This window comes from Phocoena phocoena, chromosome 6, assembly GCF_963924675.1.
Source record: "Phocoena phocoena chromosome 6, mPhoPho1.1, whole genome shotgun sequence".
Lineage (NCBI taxonomy): Eukaryota > Metazoa > Chordata > Mammalia > Artiodactyla > Phocoenidae > Phocoena > Phocoena phocoena.
In genome coordinates, this window is record NC_089224.1 from 92,226,738 (window position 1) to 92,240,406 (window position 13,669).

Consider the following 13,669-nt stretch of genomic DNA (forward strand, 5'->3'; position numbering starts at 1 on the left):
AACCACTTGATTCCCTCTTTCCCTCTGGCCCTCAGCTAGACCTGTCTTAAAATGCCGGGGCTTGTCGGAAGATCAGATACCATCTGCTCACCTGATTCTCATGAGGTCAACCTCTAAATTAGGAAGATGATCAGGAGCCAGAATAAGTGTTGGCATCAGTGTTTTCCCAATGTCTTTTGGAAATGTATGGTTAAAGATTTTAAAATGCAGAGACGGATAATGCATTCTTCTGGATTAGCAAAGATCCTTGCAATCACGATAATTCTAACTTCAGCAAAAAAGAAAACAAACAAATAAACTGGTTTGTCTGGGTTCTCCCCGCCACCCTCTAGCAAGTAAAAGGCAGGGGATCTGGATTTTGGCTCCTTGGGTGATCTTTGGGAAGGTATTAAATTAAATTCACGTGTCCAGCGCATATGCTCAGAGGCAAGTCAGGGTCGAGCAAGCAGGGACTCCAGGAGGAAGACTTTCAGTAGTTCTAGAACCTTTTCTAGGGTGTGGCCAAATCAGGACATTTGTTCTGTGCTTTGGGGGTGGAGCATGGACTGAAGAGGTGGCCTTGCCTATTATGGGGAGTTGAGGGTGGCAGCATGGGAAGGATAGCGGGCTTCCCTCATGCTAGGGCTGCCCAGAGGCCGTGTAAGTGACCAGCAGTAACAGTGTCAGACATCGACCCACAGATACCCACATATCGGAAGCGTCCACATCAACTTTTTTTTTTTTTTTTGCGGCCTCTCACTGCTGCGGCCTCTCCCGTTGCGGAGCACAGGCTCTGGATGCGCAGGCTCAGCGGCCATGGCTCATGGGGCCAGCCACTCCACAGCATGTGGGATCCTCCCGGACCGAGGCACGAACCCGCATCCCCTGCATCAGCAGGCGGACTCTCAACCACTGCACCACCAGGGAAGCCCCACATCAACTTTTTATGCTTTCACTTCTTTTTCTCTCAAACCAGGGCCTTTCCTAGACTTCTCTCTCTAATTAGGGAAAGGATGGAGCCTGCATGTCATGTCCCAGGGAAAGCTGTGTGGGCCATGGAGACCCATGTAGTCTATGACTTGTTAACAAGCATCCATGAAGCCATGTTATAAACTCTCACTGCTCTCTCTTTCGCTTTCACCCTGAACTTCTCTCATTTCCACCTGTACTGTGTACTTCCCACTATTTTCATCTGTTCACCTAAGTAGTTCATAAAGATGGTAAGAAACACGATTGTGACTGAGAAGGGAACCTACAGAGGAAAATCACCTTCATGATTCCATCCTTCATCACTTTTTGACAGGATGGGTGAGCTCAGGCTTAAAAGGATGCAGAAGTCTCAGGGATCCCAAGAAGTGGCCAGGGAAAAATTTCCATGGCCTTGTCACCCTGGATGATGATTCCTACTGTGTCTGGTTATAACTAAGTCTGGGGAGACCTTTCCATTACACCACATCTGCTGGCAAAGAAAAGTTTGAAGGAGGGAGCACGTCCTTCCAAGAACGCAGTCAGTGTTTATAGGCCACTCTGTGGTCTGAGGGTAAAAACTCATCATGAAGCACATCCAGCTGAGGGACTTTGGGATGTCTAAATCTTTTCTCTTTCTTTGATTTCAAAGTGCCAAGACCCTCTTAGAATCAACCAATTGTTGTTACTAAGACCTAACAAAAAAATGATTGTAGAATAATGATGCTTAGGACAAATACCCAACTTCCGAAACACGATGATTACAGAATCCAGGCCCAACTGAAATTATATAACTGGACAAGAGGCTGCAGATAATCAGCAGAAGCGTCTCCAGTTTAATGAGTTGCCAAGGAGTCGGCAGCTAGCGTGGGCATGTGTAACGACCACTGTTCAGGTACCCTGTGCATGTCTCCCTGTGCTTTTCAGAGAAAACAAAGGTACTGGACTGCTGGATCACCAATGGTTTTTAACTACATGGTAGCCTTGGCAATCAAGAGCAATGTATTCCAATCTGGAGTAGAATTTCTTGGCAACATACATTCTGACCCCCCCTCACTTCCTCCCCACCTCACCCCACATACACACTTGTTATATGGCAGAGTCCTCATCGATTGGGTGGGTTGTTTTTACTGCCCTAAATAGGCACAGTGTTTTGTGTAAGTATAAACTGCATGTGGTATGTACCTAGAGCTACCTCTGTTCTTTACCCACCGAGGAGCTGGTGTGAAACCCTTGGCCAGAACTGGCAAAGGAAAATGTCTGTCCTGGGCCCATCTCATCCTTGCTGTTTGGGCCCATCTTGTCCTTGCTGGGGTGGCCTGGGATCTTTCCCACATCAAAACCCTCATACCAGGGACTTCCCTGGCAGTCCAGTAATTAAGACTCTGCAATTCCTTTGCAGGGGGCACGGATTCAGTCCCTGGTTGGGGAACTAAGATCCCGCGTGCCACAGGGTGTGGTCAAAAAAAACCCCAAAACAAAAAAACACCTTCATACCAATTGTTGGGACAGCTCAGTGTGTCTTCAGTTGCCCAGAAGCCACGATTTCAGGAGAGTTTTCATCTGTTTTCTTCCTCTAGCTTTAGCTGTTTATGTTCTTCATAAAGATTTCATCAGTGCCAGAACTAATGAGAAGCACTCATGTTACATCTCTGCTCTGTAAGTGACTGTTCTCTGCCTTCTCGGACGGTGGGAAGAAGCATGATAGCCCACCCTGACTTTGGCAGGAAGAGGGCAGTTTACTGACTGAGGCCACATGAAGACATCTCCCTGTGGAAGCTTCGGAGGCCCTGTTTCTTATTCCTTGTGTTGGTCTATCAGACACCCTCCCTGCTACAGAACCTTAGGGTTTACTACTTAATGATATTTTGAGGGGCTGCCCTGTCCTTTTCCTCACGCCCCACTCCTCGCCACCCCCTTATCTCTTAGCAGAAGCCATGGCTCCCCAGCCCCACAAGAGCTGCTGTCCTCAAGCCTGTAGCCAGTGACCACTGGGCAAAGGTAACTCCATCACCCACTCACATCTGGCAGGGAGCAGCCTCTCGGGGAGCCTGAAACGTAAGCAGTAGGAATCACATGCAGAATTCCCCACCTGTGAGTGGCTTTTATTTCTAGCTGCTAAAACTTTCAGAATGCAAAGATGTCCTGGAAATTCTATATGTAGCATAGGATGTACTAGACATGTGTGACCAGTCCACAGAGTCTTACTCAAGTCTAACGGCTTGAGTCTCCATCTCATGTGAATGCAGGAAGTCAGATTTACTGTGATTGCCATTCCACGGATTTCTGGAAATCCTCAGGGAAGCTCAGAAGTTCTGCACATTTGCTCTGGTCATCTCTTGTCCCCTAAACTGTCTCTCTAACCCCACATTGCTGCTCCCTCCTTCCCATGGGCCACTGTTAGCAATCTCTCTCTACCCGCTCAAGCCCCACTTACCCCCAGCTGCTGCTATCTCTGGTCCTGCCTTGTGCTACCTTGGGGCCCAGACCCTTCCCACAGCTCCCCAGAGTGAGAGCAGAGGCTGCAACCTAACTTGAGGAATGCTGGCAGGGCAGCTCAACATGGAGAATAATGGGCAACTTTGGACATGTGGCCACACTCAGAGGCTCTGGCTCCAATCCAGGCCCCTTTCAGAGGGTCCCTACAGGCTGCTTCATGGCCATCTCCCAGCCCACCATCATCTCAAAGGGCCATCTTCCTTCCTTGCAGTGAAGGACCTTCAACCATGTCTGCCCAACCCAGGGCCCAACTCCAGCACACATGAGGCCCCAGGGAGAGACAGTAACCAGAGCCTCACTCCAACTCAGGGCCTGCCTGCCTGCTGACTCCTGACTTCCTGTTCTGTCTCCCCAAAGAGTTGATATAGACGAACCCATTCTCTTAGAGAAACTCCACCCCATCCACTCCCACAGAACATCATGGTCCAATGTCAGTATATCCTGGGTTATTCAGACGCACGTGAGTCAGCAGTGGTCTAATCGGCATATAACTGAACTAATCCTAATCTGGTGTCTGTTTGCAGTCCTCTCCTCATGAAATTTAAAAGAGAAAAAAGAAACCTGCCAGAACTAAGGCCGTATCGATGGGGATACACAGGACGGGACAGATGTGGGAAGTGGGTAGAGGCTAGGGACTAACTGGCCACTGGGAGGGGGAGTTAAGGACACCACCCAGGATCCTGGGTGAATTATGGTGCCAATGAGCTGAGGTACATTGTACAGGAGAAGCAGCAGATGAGTGGAGATGGGAGTTCCATTTTGGACATGTTGAGCATGAGGTGACTATGGGCCGTTCAGTGGAAGTATGCGGTAAGCAGATACATGTGATCGTTGATGAGTGATTGACATTCCAGGATTTTGGGATGTGGCCGTGACACAAGGAAGGAATCACATCACCTAGAGCCCAGCTTTCTAGAATGTTCCTTCGCTTTCCCACTTCTCTCTGGGGGATACACAGATTCTTCTCCTTGTTTCACATCAGTGGTTTCCTCCTCTCCTCTAATACTTTGGCATGCCTGTTGACTTCCGTGTCCTCCATCTCCCTAAGTGGGCTTGCAAGGTATTTTCCTGAGCAGAGCTGGTCTCCCTCTGTCGCACGGCCTTATTTCTTGCAACTGAGCTCATGGTGAGTTCACTGGGTGCTGTTATTTGGAATCTCAGGATTTTCTAGCTGAAACACCAGCCAGAAGTACTGAAATTGTGGGATAAATTCTGGAATATTTTTTTTAATGCCTACAGAATTAGTCTTCTGCATGAATCAGGCACATAAAGCTATTTTTCCAGTTCTGCTTAAGGCACGTTTCTAGTTTGAGGTCCCACATTTGGCCAATTCCACCAAATGTATAATGGCTCTCACTAGTCCATCTCTCTGTCTCTCTCTTTCCCCCCCCCCCCCGAACTCATTGTACTCTTAGAATCTAGAGCTTTCTGATGAATCTTTTAATACATAGAGCTGTCCTGGGGCTTGCGCTCTCTGGCCAGGATCTCTCCTACCTCAGCTACTCTACTGAATACCAGTCACTGGGCAAATGCTGGTCTTTGTTTACCCTGATCCTCTCTTGCAGTGGCCGCCTCTGTGGTCCATTATGTAGGGCAGACAAGCTGCTGTCTCGGCAGTGAACCCATTGGGCCTCCCAACACTGTGCCTAATTGTATTCCCTGTTCTCTGCTACCAGATGCAGTAAATTACATTTCCTCCCAGCTCCCCGACCTGCCAATCCTCTGTTCACGAACAGCACAACCGTCACCTGGGCAGGACGGAACCAGCAGGGCAGCTGGTAAGTCCTGGGGAGCTGTTTGGTTTTGATGCCAGGACTGACCGTGGGGCTTGCGTTTCTCTGAGCTTTAATAATGAGGGTTGCCCAGATATCCTTACATAGGGGGGACCCTGTCCTCAGCACAGCTTCAGATGTAGAGTGGCCACACAGGGCAGGCACTGGGCCCTGCTGGGTGTCTGAGGACCAAAGGGGAGGGAGTATTGAGAAAATCAGAAAGCATTTTTCTTCCCACTTCAGAGGAGTCTGTCTTGTGTTTGTGGTCTTTATAGCTGTCCTCATTCTTAAAGTTCATTTGCACTCTGCCTCCAGGGAATTTTATTTTCCATATTGGAATAGTACAAGATCAAAGGAGCTATGCCAGGAAGCTGGAGGGAAAGTATTTTCAAAGCGTATGAGTATGTTGCTGGAATCCTTTGGGAGTCGAGCTGTGTGTATATTGTGAACATATATATTCTCAAAGTCTTCCCATTTCTGGAGTTATTTAACTACTATGGTATGTTTGGGAAATAAAAGGAGCAACTTAAAGAATATATGTTTCTTGCTAATGTTTCTCACAATTGTGGATTTTAGAAAATAATACACTTGTGAGCGTAAAGCATATAGAGAGCTCTGCTTTCCTCTGTTCAATGCGAACGTGCCTCGGAAATCAGAACTGGACAGCCGTGAACAATAAATCTCTATACCGATCTTTTTGCTCTTCACAGAATTGCACTGAGGGCCGGGGTTGAATGGAAAAATGAACTGCCAAGGTTGTACAGTTCGTGGCAATGTAGGTGAACTTGAATCTGAACATCAGATTATGCTTTACATAACCTAGGTAAATTTATGTTTAAAATAAGTCACCTAAGGACACCTTTTATAAGACAAAATAATCATGGACCGTTGAGTCAGAGGAAATCCTTTGTACAGGCCAACCTGAATATTTTATGAAGCAAATAGTCCCTCCTTATTTTAATATAAAAGTAAAATAAAAGGGCAAGCAGGTATTGACATAATTGTCACGCGCACTGGCTAAATTTCAGTGTCTACCGAGTGTCTCTGTAAACATCCTAGCATCGTGTTACTTTTACATACAGACTCACGAGGTTCTAGAGTTGGGGTGGGGGGAGGCGGGGAGGACTGTAAATTGTGTCTGGTCAAACCCAGGCCAGGCCAACAGATCCCCGGATAGTTCAAGGATAAGCCAGACTTGCAGCCTACAGTCATGCTACAAAGGAACCATTGGCAGTGACTTAAGCTGTGGATTCTTTTAAATGCTCCAAAATGCACTTCTGAGACCAGCTGGGGATAATAACTCTTAAAAAGTCACATACCTCCCTGCTTGTTATTAGTATTGGTAGTTCCCAATAGCTGTGCGTAAACAGCTTTGCAGCCCCTTTCCACGTGTTTCTGCACCTCACAGGACATGCAGTATGACCCAGCTAATGGATCGGCTCATGGAGGTGGGGGAGGGGCAGTGTGTGGGGACTGATTTTTAAGAGATATGAAAAGGATTGGTAGACAAGCAATGTAAAGTTCAAGAGTGTTCTGGTGCTGGGATTGTAGTGCTGTGTGCATAAGAATACACATACTGTTACCAGCTAGCATCCTTCGTCTTCAGAGATACTGTAAAAACATAAAGATCCCAGTAGCAAAGGCATTTTTTAAGAAGTATTATGTGCTCAAAATCTTCTAAAAAATAAGCTTACATGTACTTTTGTTTATTAGTTAAGAACTAATTTGCATAAATGTATCTCCTGTGGAAATACACAGGCGCAGAGTCTTGAAAGGAATTGCCTTTGATGTGGTTAACTGCGTTGCCCAGGCTGTTTTTGAAGTAGAACATCCAGATTAATTGTCAGTTATGGCTAACAGTGACTACTCAGAGCGTGAATGGCACTCACCATTAATGGAATTCTTTCTCCTAGATATAATCCATCTTGCTTTAGGAACGTCCTTTTGGAAATTTGTGCAATCTTAGGGCCATTTTAGTAAATGTCACCGGTCATTACTCAGTATTATGACAAATATCCGATTGTTTGGAGTTTGGGAGGTTTTAGACTCTGTATAAATGGGAATTTATTTAGAATCATTGCTTTGCAGATTCAGGAAGCATCTATTCCAATCCCTCATTCAAACATGGAATCCGGGGGATAGAAGCCCTGCAAAGAGGCCCTCAAAAACCACAGTCACCCACCACGAGACTGGGTCTCCCTCCAGGTGGCCCATCCTGTCTATAAGTGGTTCTGACAATTGGGAAGTGCTTCCTCTGATGGAACTCTCATTAGTCTGCTGCCTTCATCTTCTACCCATTGGTCCTTATCCTGCCCTCTGGAGCCCCTCAGAACAAACCTAAGTTCTGATTTCCCTGTAAGTAGTTGAAAATGGCAGTCAGGTCCTGTCTTTCCCAGGTCCTCACTTTCCGTCCCCTTAATACCCACAGCCCCGGTTTCTTCAGTGGGTCCTGAGATGATGAGGTTGCTTTGACACCCTCTGCCATGCGTGTCCCTCCCCTCTGAACGCTCCCCGCTTTGTCTCTGAAGTACGAGGCTCAGAGGTGCCGAGCGTGCGCACTCTGGGCTGAGCCTGTCACCCCACAGAGCGGGGCTTGATGCCACAGACCATGCGACTCACTTGGTTGCCATCATAGCCTTCCAGCTTCGGGCTCTAAGGTAAAGCCTCAGAGGTATGTGACACGTGCCACTACTGGGCCTCCTTTCCTTTGTCCAGTGGACTCATCACTCCAGAATCATTTCAGTGGCGACGAGCGGTCTGTTCCCCACAACTGCACACATACTGCTTCACCTTATCACGTGCAGAAGAACCCACAAAATCCTTTATTTCTAATCTCGAGAGGCAAAAGTAAGGATGAGCTATGCACCTGTCGGCCTTAGGAGATTTCATATGACTATTAAATTTCTTCTTGTTAAAGTGTCCCTCGGGAGTGTCGGGGGGCCTGGGGTCACTGAGGAGCCTCCGGAAGGTGGGGAGGGCTTGAGGTGAGGGGACTTGGCAGTCAGGTCCCTGGTGTTCTCTCCCATTTCAAGCACAGCAGCTCCCCGGCGCTTGTGTTTCCATATTGTATTTCTGCATTAGATTTCATTTGAATAAAGGGTTTAACAGTTCTGAAAGGAGAAAACTGTCTTCTCTGTTGTCCGGGTTTTTACAGCTTGCGATTGTGGCTGCGAAGACACTAACTTTTCCTCTCAGTTAATTATCGTCTCAGATCTGAAAAGCACACTTGCATTATTTATCATCATTTCCCTGATAAAGACGTTGAACAGTTGGAACCAAAGTCAGAGGCCTGCAGCTCGCTGTTAGGGATCCCCTGGCCCTTGGGAATCGTCACTCGGCACCTATGGGGCATGGCCCTTCAACCAGTGACAAGTTCTGGCAATCGTCCTGATATTCAAGGCACGTGTTTCTGCCTTGACAACTTAAGGACATAGGGACTTTCTGATGATCCAGATATGCTGTATCTCTGGCATTTGCCTAATCTGCCTAGAGACCTTGAAGAAAAAAGAAAATGAGATTAATGTGCCTAGCTTCTGCTCTTGGAAAATTAACTCTAGAATTCAGCCAGCCCTGATGTCAAGCTGTTTCTATGTAGTTTATGGAATTCCTTCCTTCTCATTTTTGAAAATCAGAACTTTGAGTCACTGCCTCCAGCGCCTTTCCTGGTATATAAAACCCTTGAGACAAATTCATTGATATGGGAACTGGGGCCCAGGGCCGAAAGCACTGACAGCATTTGTATCCCTGGGTGCTTTGTCATTTTCCAATCTTCTCTACTCATCTGGGTTTCAATGACCTCTTAGCAATTTCTTTCTGGCACTTTTCAGGCTGAAAACTGCCCTTCTTGACCAAAAAGACTGAAGCAAAATCGATATGAGAATTGGCTTTGGCCTTTGTTGTCCTTCAGCATCACGCCCTTGCTGACTTATTTTTGTTGAAACCACAGTGTCTTGGGAAGGCAGTTGATTCGAAGAAATGTTTGATTACTGGTTTTTGAAGTTAGAGATTGCCCTCTGGGATGAGAAGGAGGGTCCACTCTGAATCAATGTCCTCATTTTCATTGTTATTGACATCACAATGCCAATTTTATATCTCCAACCTCAAGAGAAGGAGTGAACACAAATGTATATGTATAATCATATACTCAAAGGGGTAAGACTGTACATGTGTATGTTCACTTAGTAAGCCAAGCATATGTATTGTTTCTCTTCCACATTCCATGTGTAATGCCAGCTACTTGACGATCATTATATTGGGGGTGATCTCACCGCTGGGTGGTGGTCCTGGTCTGGCTGTCTATCACCCTCGTCTAGTAGTTGACACATCACTGACTCACAAGCCACACAGGCTGTTCATGGCACCATGGAATAGCAAAGCTGGATACCATATATATATATATTTATACACACACACACACATATATGTGTATATATGTATATATATGTATTTGTATAACTGAATCACTTTGCTGTTCCCCCGAAACTAACACAACATTGTAAATCAACTATACTTCAATTAAAAAAAAAAAATACCCTTCATTGTACAAATGGGAAAAATGAGGCCCCAACTTGGGATGTGACTTGAATAGGAATTCAGACTTACTGTCTTTCTCCCTCCCCCAACACCTCCCATCTTACTGACTGACGACAGTGGGGCGTGTCTTTTTATACTTTACACGTGGACCCTCAGCCTTATTCTTCTGCGCACTGGTCACAGTGAGTCAAAGGAAGTGAGCTGGGAGCAGCCTGGGTTGACAAATTTAACAGTGATTGAATGGTTCTGTCCTTACAGAGCGCAGAGTCCTGTCTTGTGTGCTCTTGTCTCGATCCTGAAATGGAATCATGCCAGTTGGTGCCCCCCTCTCCTTACTTGTGTCAGGTGCGATAATTAAATATATCATTTTATAAAGACGTACTTCCAAATTTCAGTCATCCCATCATTGCAATGTCCATTGGACTGTCTCCTTTCTTTTTTCTCTGTCTCCTGGTCCTTCCTCAAATACTTTTCTTTTTGTTCATGGGGCTCTTTCAAAATCTCTTTCAAGGGCTCCCCAGAAAGTTTCCTCCCCTGAGCAGTACCACCCTCCTCATTTTTTTTCAATAAGATGAGCTTAGATAACAAGCCCTTAACGATCCTCATCACTGTGTACCTGTGGCATGGGGAGCCTTGAGGAAAGAAAAGGGCAGATTCCAGAGTGTTCTTTGTGGTTAGAGATGAGGGCATGATGTAAGGGAGAGGAGAGGTCTTTGGTATACGCTACTTGGCAGGAGTAAAAAGCAGAAGAGTTTTAAAAATTGTGTGCATGCCTCGTAAACAAAACATTGAATTTAAAATGTAAGTCTTATTTTCCTACTGGTTCATATCCACCCTCGTTCACATTTGGGATATTATTGGTTGAGAACTGGAGCAAAATAGAAATACTTATTCATAAACAACACATTTAAGATAAATGTTCACACTTCCTGTGTGGTTTTCTGAATGTCTAATAACATTCTCATATATGTATCCATAAAGTCTAAGTATTGTCTTAAGAGAGTAGAAGTTTAAAGTTATCAGCCCTAAAAATGGCAATTATGTGAGGAGGTGAAGGGGTTAACTAACCTTATTTTGGTAATCATTTTGCAGTATATATGTATATTGAATCATCACATTGTACATCTTAAACTTACATATGTTATATGTCAACAATATCTCAATAAATCTGGAAACAAACAAAAATATTGCCTTTGTGTGAACCAGAGCTTCTCGAAGTGTTTGCCTGGCTCCCCCTTACTAGAGAAGAGAGTGAAGGCAGACAAGGTATGTGAGACCAAACCTGAAGAAACCTGCTAAAAATCTGTGGTTCCTTTGAAGCCCAACATCTTATCTGGGGAAAAAAAATACACATGGATGTTGTCTTTTATGGCATACCATATCTAGGTTTCTTTTATTATAAAAATGTCTTAAAGTGTTCTGCTCTCAGATTCTAGAAATACTGAAAGAACAGTGTATAACATATAAATATAACTATTAATCTGTAACCCTAATGAATCCATGTCACTTGTGGTTCAGTTCCAGAGCCATGTCACACTTAACAAAATACAGCTTAAAATCACAGACAAAAAAAAGAAAACCCACTAAAAAGAAACTCTGTTCTTTACCTATATTTCCTGAAGGATATTAAAAGGGATCCAATTCATCTCTCCACCCAGAAGCACTTATGTTCCCTTTACTTCCATCCACATATAATTCTCCAAAGCATTATCCACGGCCACAGAATGTTCCTTCCCTATCTTTCTCCCACACAGCTTTCACTGTCTCTTCCATTCAACTCCTTCTTTCTCAACTCTTTATTGTATGGATCTACTTAACCGTTCTAGCAAAGACCTTCTCGTCATCCCTCCTTTCAATCCAGTCTCTGATTCTAGGAACAGGCAAGGACCAGATGAGGTTGGGGATTATAATGACAGAAAAGGGAAAATTGGACCAAAAATGACAGCATTCTCATTGGTGGGCAGAGTGAGAGAGGGACATCCCTAAAGATTCCTATGTTCATAATTTGTATCCTATTAGATATGGACATAAAAATAGAAATATTTTATTCCATACTCTGTATTGATTGCAGCTCAATGTGTCATTTGGTTCATATATTACTGGATGTCTGCGGTGTTGTATCTATAACTGACAATCGTTATTACCTTTCTTATTTATAAATATGTCCCATGAGTGTGTTAATAGTGATAGGACATAAGATTTTAACCCCAAATTGTGCTTTTTAATATAAATGTAATATTTAAAGAACGGGCTTTTGGAGCCCATGCAAAATTTTAAATACCTATTCTATTTCTTTGATAACACATTTTGTGGAAAATCAGGAAATAACAGAAACAGATATTTCTCTTGATATCACCGTCATTGTGTGATCTCATGTACCTCTATGACAAATATTGATTGGCCTCCCATTGTGTCACTTAAGGAAACTCAACATCTTTGTGCTGAGCAAGTGAAAGTTTCAAAACAGACACAATGAAAAATCGAGCATTGGATTTTGCTTCAAATCTTTTTAGTTAAGTGTTAACCGTGATCAGATTGTATCTTATTACACAAGCAGATGGAATAATACTGTTGGCTATTTTTTTTAACCAGTACAAACATTAATCACTGTGTGTACCTTTTCATTGGTGTCAAATTATATAAAGTATTTGTGACTAGATTAAAACAACAGGTTAGACTTTTCAGTTAGTAGCAACTGTTTCACAGGTACGTATAGCAGGTACCTTTTCTACAAAAGGTTCTAAGGTAGGTGTTGGGAGGGAGGGGGAATCATAGAAAGATGTCAGGCAAAAAACTAGCCTTCAAGGATCCTAAGAATCTATGGAGCTAATAAAACATTCCCACAGATAATTATATTACTGCGTGGAAAGTGTTAAGTGCCTTCAGAGAGGTTTAGAAGAAGTGTTCAGCGAATCTTGAGAAGAGAGGGATGCCTTAGAGATGGGACGATCAAAGAAAGCTCATGGAAGAGGGCGCTGTTGACCTGGGCATCGATGGATGAGTCATATTTGGATATAAAGAAACTCAAAAGAAAGACTTTTCAAGAGAAGGGAATCTTAAAAGCAGGAAATGTTAGGTGTGAGATGGTGTTTTTTGGTCGCTCTAGAGGGAAAGGAAGCAATGAAATATGTGATTGGAAAGATAGTTTGGATCTTTTTAACACAGTTGGGGAACTTGTAGTTCTTCAGATAGAGGTAGGGGCTCAACGGCCATGATGAGCAGAGGTGTGACATAGGACTCTAGGGTCTGCCAGTGGAGGAGGGACAAAAGGCAGTCTGGGCAGAGGGACAGCAGGCACAGGGATGAGTCATGGGGGGATGTCTTGGGAATAGTGAGAACTTTGTTATGGCCGGGGTGTTTGTGGAATGAGAGGGACCGCAAGACAAGACAAGAAAGGAAGATTGCAGATAAATGCCAAAGGTAATCACATGCCAAGCTAAGGAGTTTGGTGTTTACCCTCTGCAGACACAGGAGCCAACAGAAGGTTTGTAAGTAAGGTAGCTCTGTGGGCAGGGTGGAGCCTAGGCTAGCAGGGATCAGCTGACTTTTTCTGTGAAGGGCCAGATCATAAATATTTTAGACTTTGTGGACCACGTATGGTCTCTGTTGCATATCTTTTTTTTTTTCCTTTTCTCTTAAATTCTTTCTTTCCTTTTCTCTTTCTTAAGTTCTTTCCCTCCTTCCTTTTTTTTTTTAACTTTTTTTTTTTTTTTTTTTTTTTTTAATGTCAAGACCATTCTTTGCTCCTCTGGCCATGCAAAACGGGGCCTCAGCTGTCTTTGGCCCACTGGCGATGAAAAGACAGAAGTAGCAGTTAAAAATCGAACACAGGTAATTGTGCCGAAGAGGGCCTGGTCTAAGGCAGTAGTGATAGAGATAGTGGTAAGGAGATGCATGGGGATGGATCTGAAATAGAACTA

At 44.4% G+C, this 13,669-nt stretch overlaps 2 protein-coding genes across 2 annotated transcripts in view; both read left to right on the forward strand.

Moving 5' to 3' along the window:
• LOC136124126 (PALM2-AKAP2 fusion protein-like) overlaps positions 1-13,669 on the forward strand; it is a 153,184-nt gene that overhangs the window by 136,657 nt on the left and 2,858 nt on the right. The window contains exon 6 of the mRNA XM_065878541.1: positions 5,121-5,222. Coding sequence (XP_065734613.1) covers positions 5,121-5,222 — 102 coding nt within the window. The remainder of the gene's footprint in view (positions 1-5,120; positions 5,223-13,669) is intronic.
• The window catches only part of LOC136124125 (PALM2-AKAP2 fusion protein), a 269,905-nt gene that overhangs the window by 54,369 nt on the left and 201,867 nt on the right, over positions 1-13,669 (forward strand). The window contains exon 5 of the mRNA XM_065878539.1: positions 5,121-5,222. The gene's annotated coding sequence lies outside the window, so the exon portion shown is untranslated. The remainder of the gene's footprint in view (positions 1-5,120; positions 5,223-13,669) is intronic.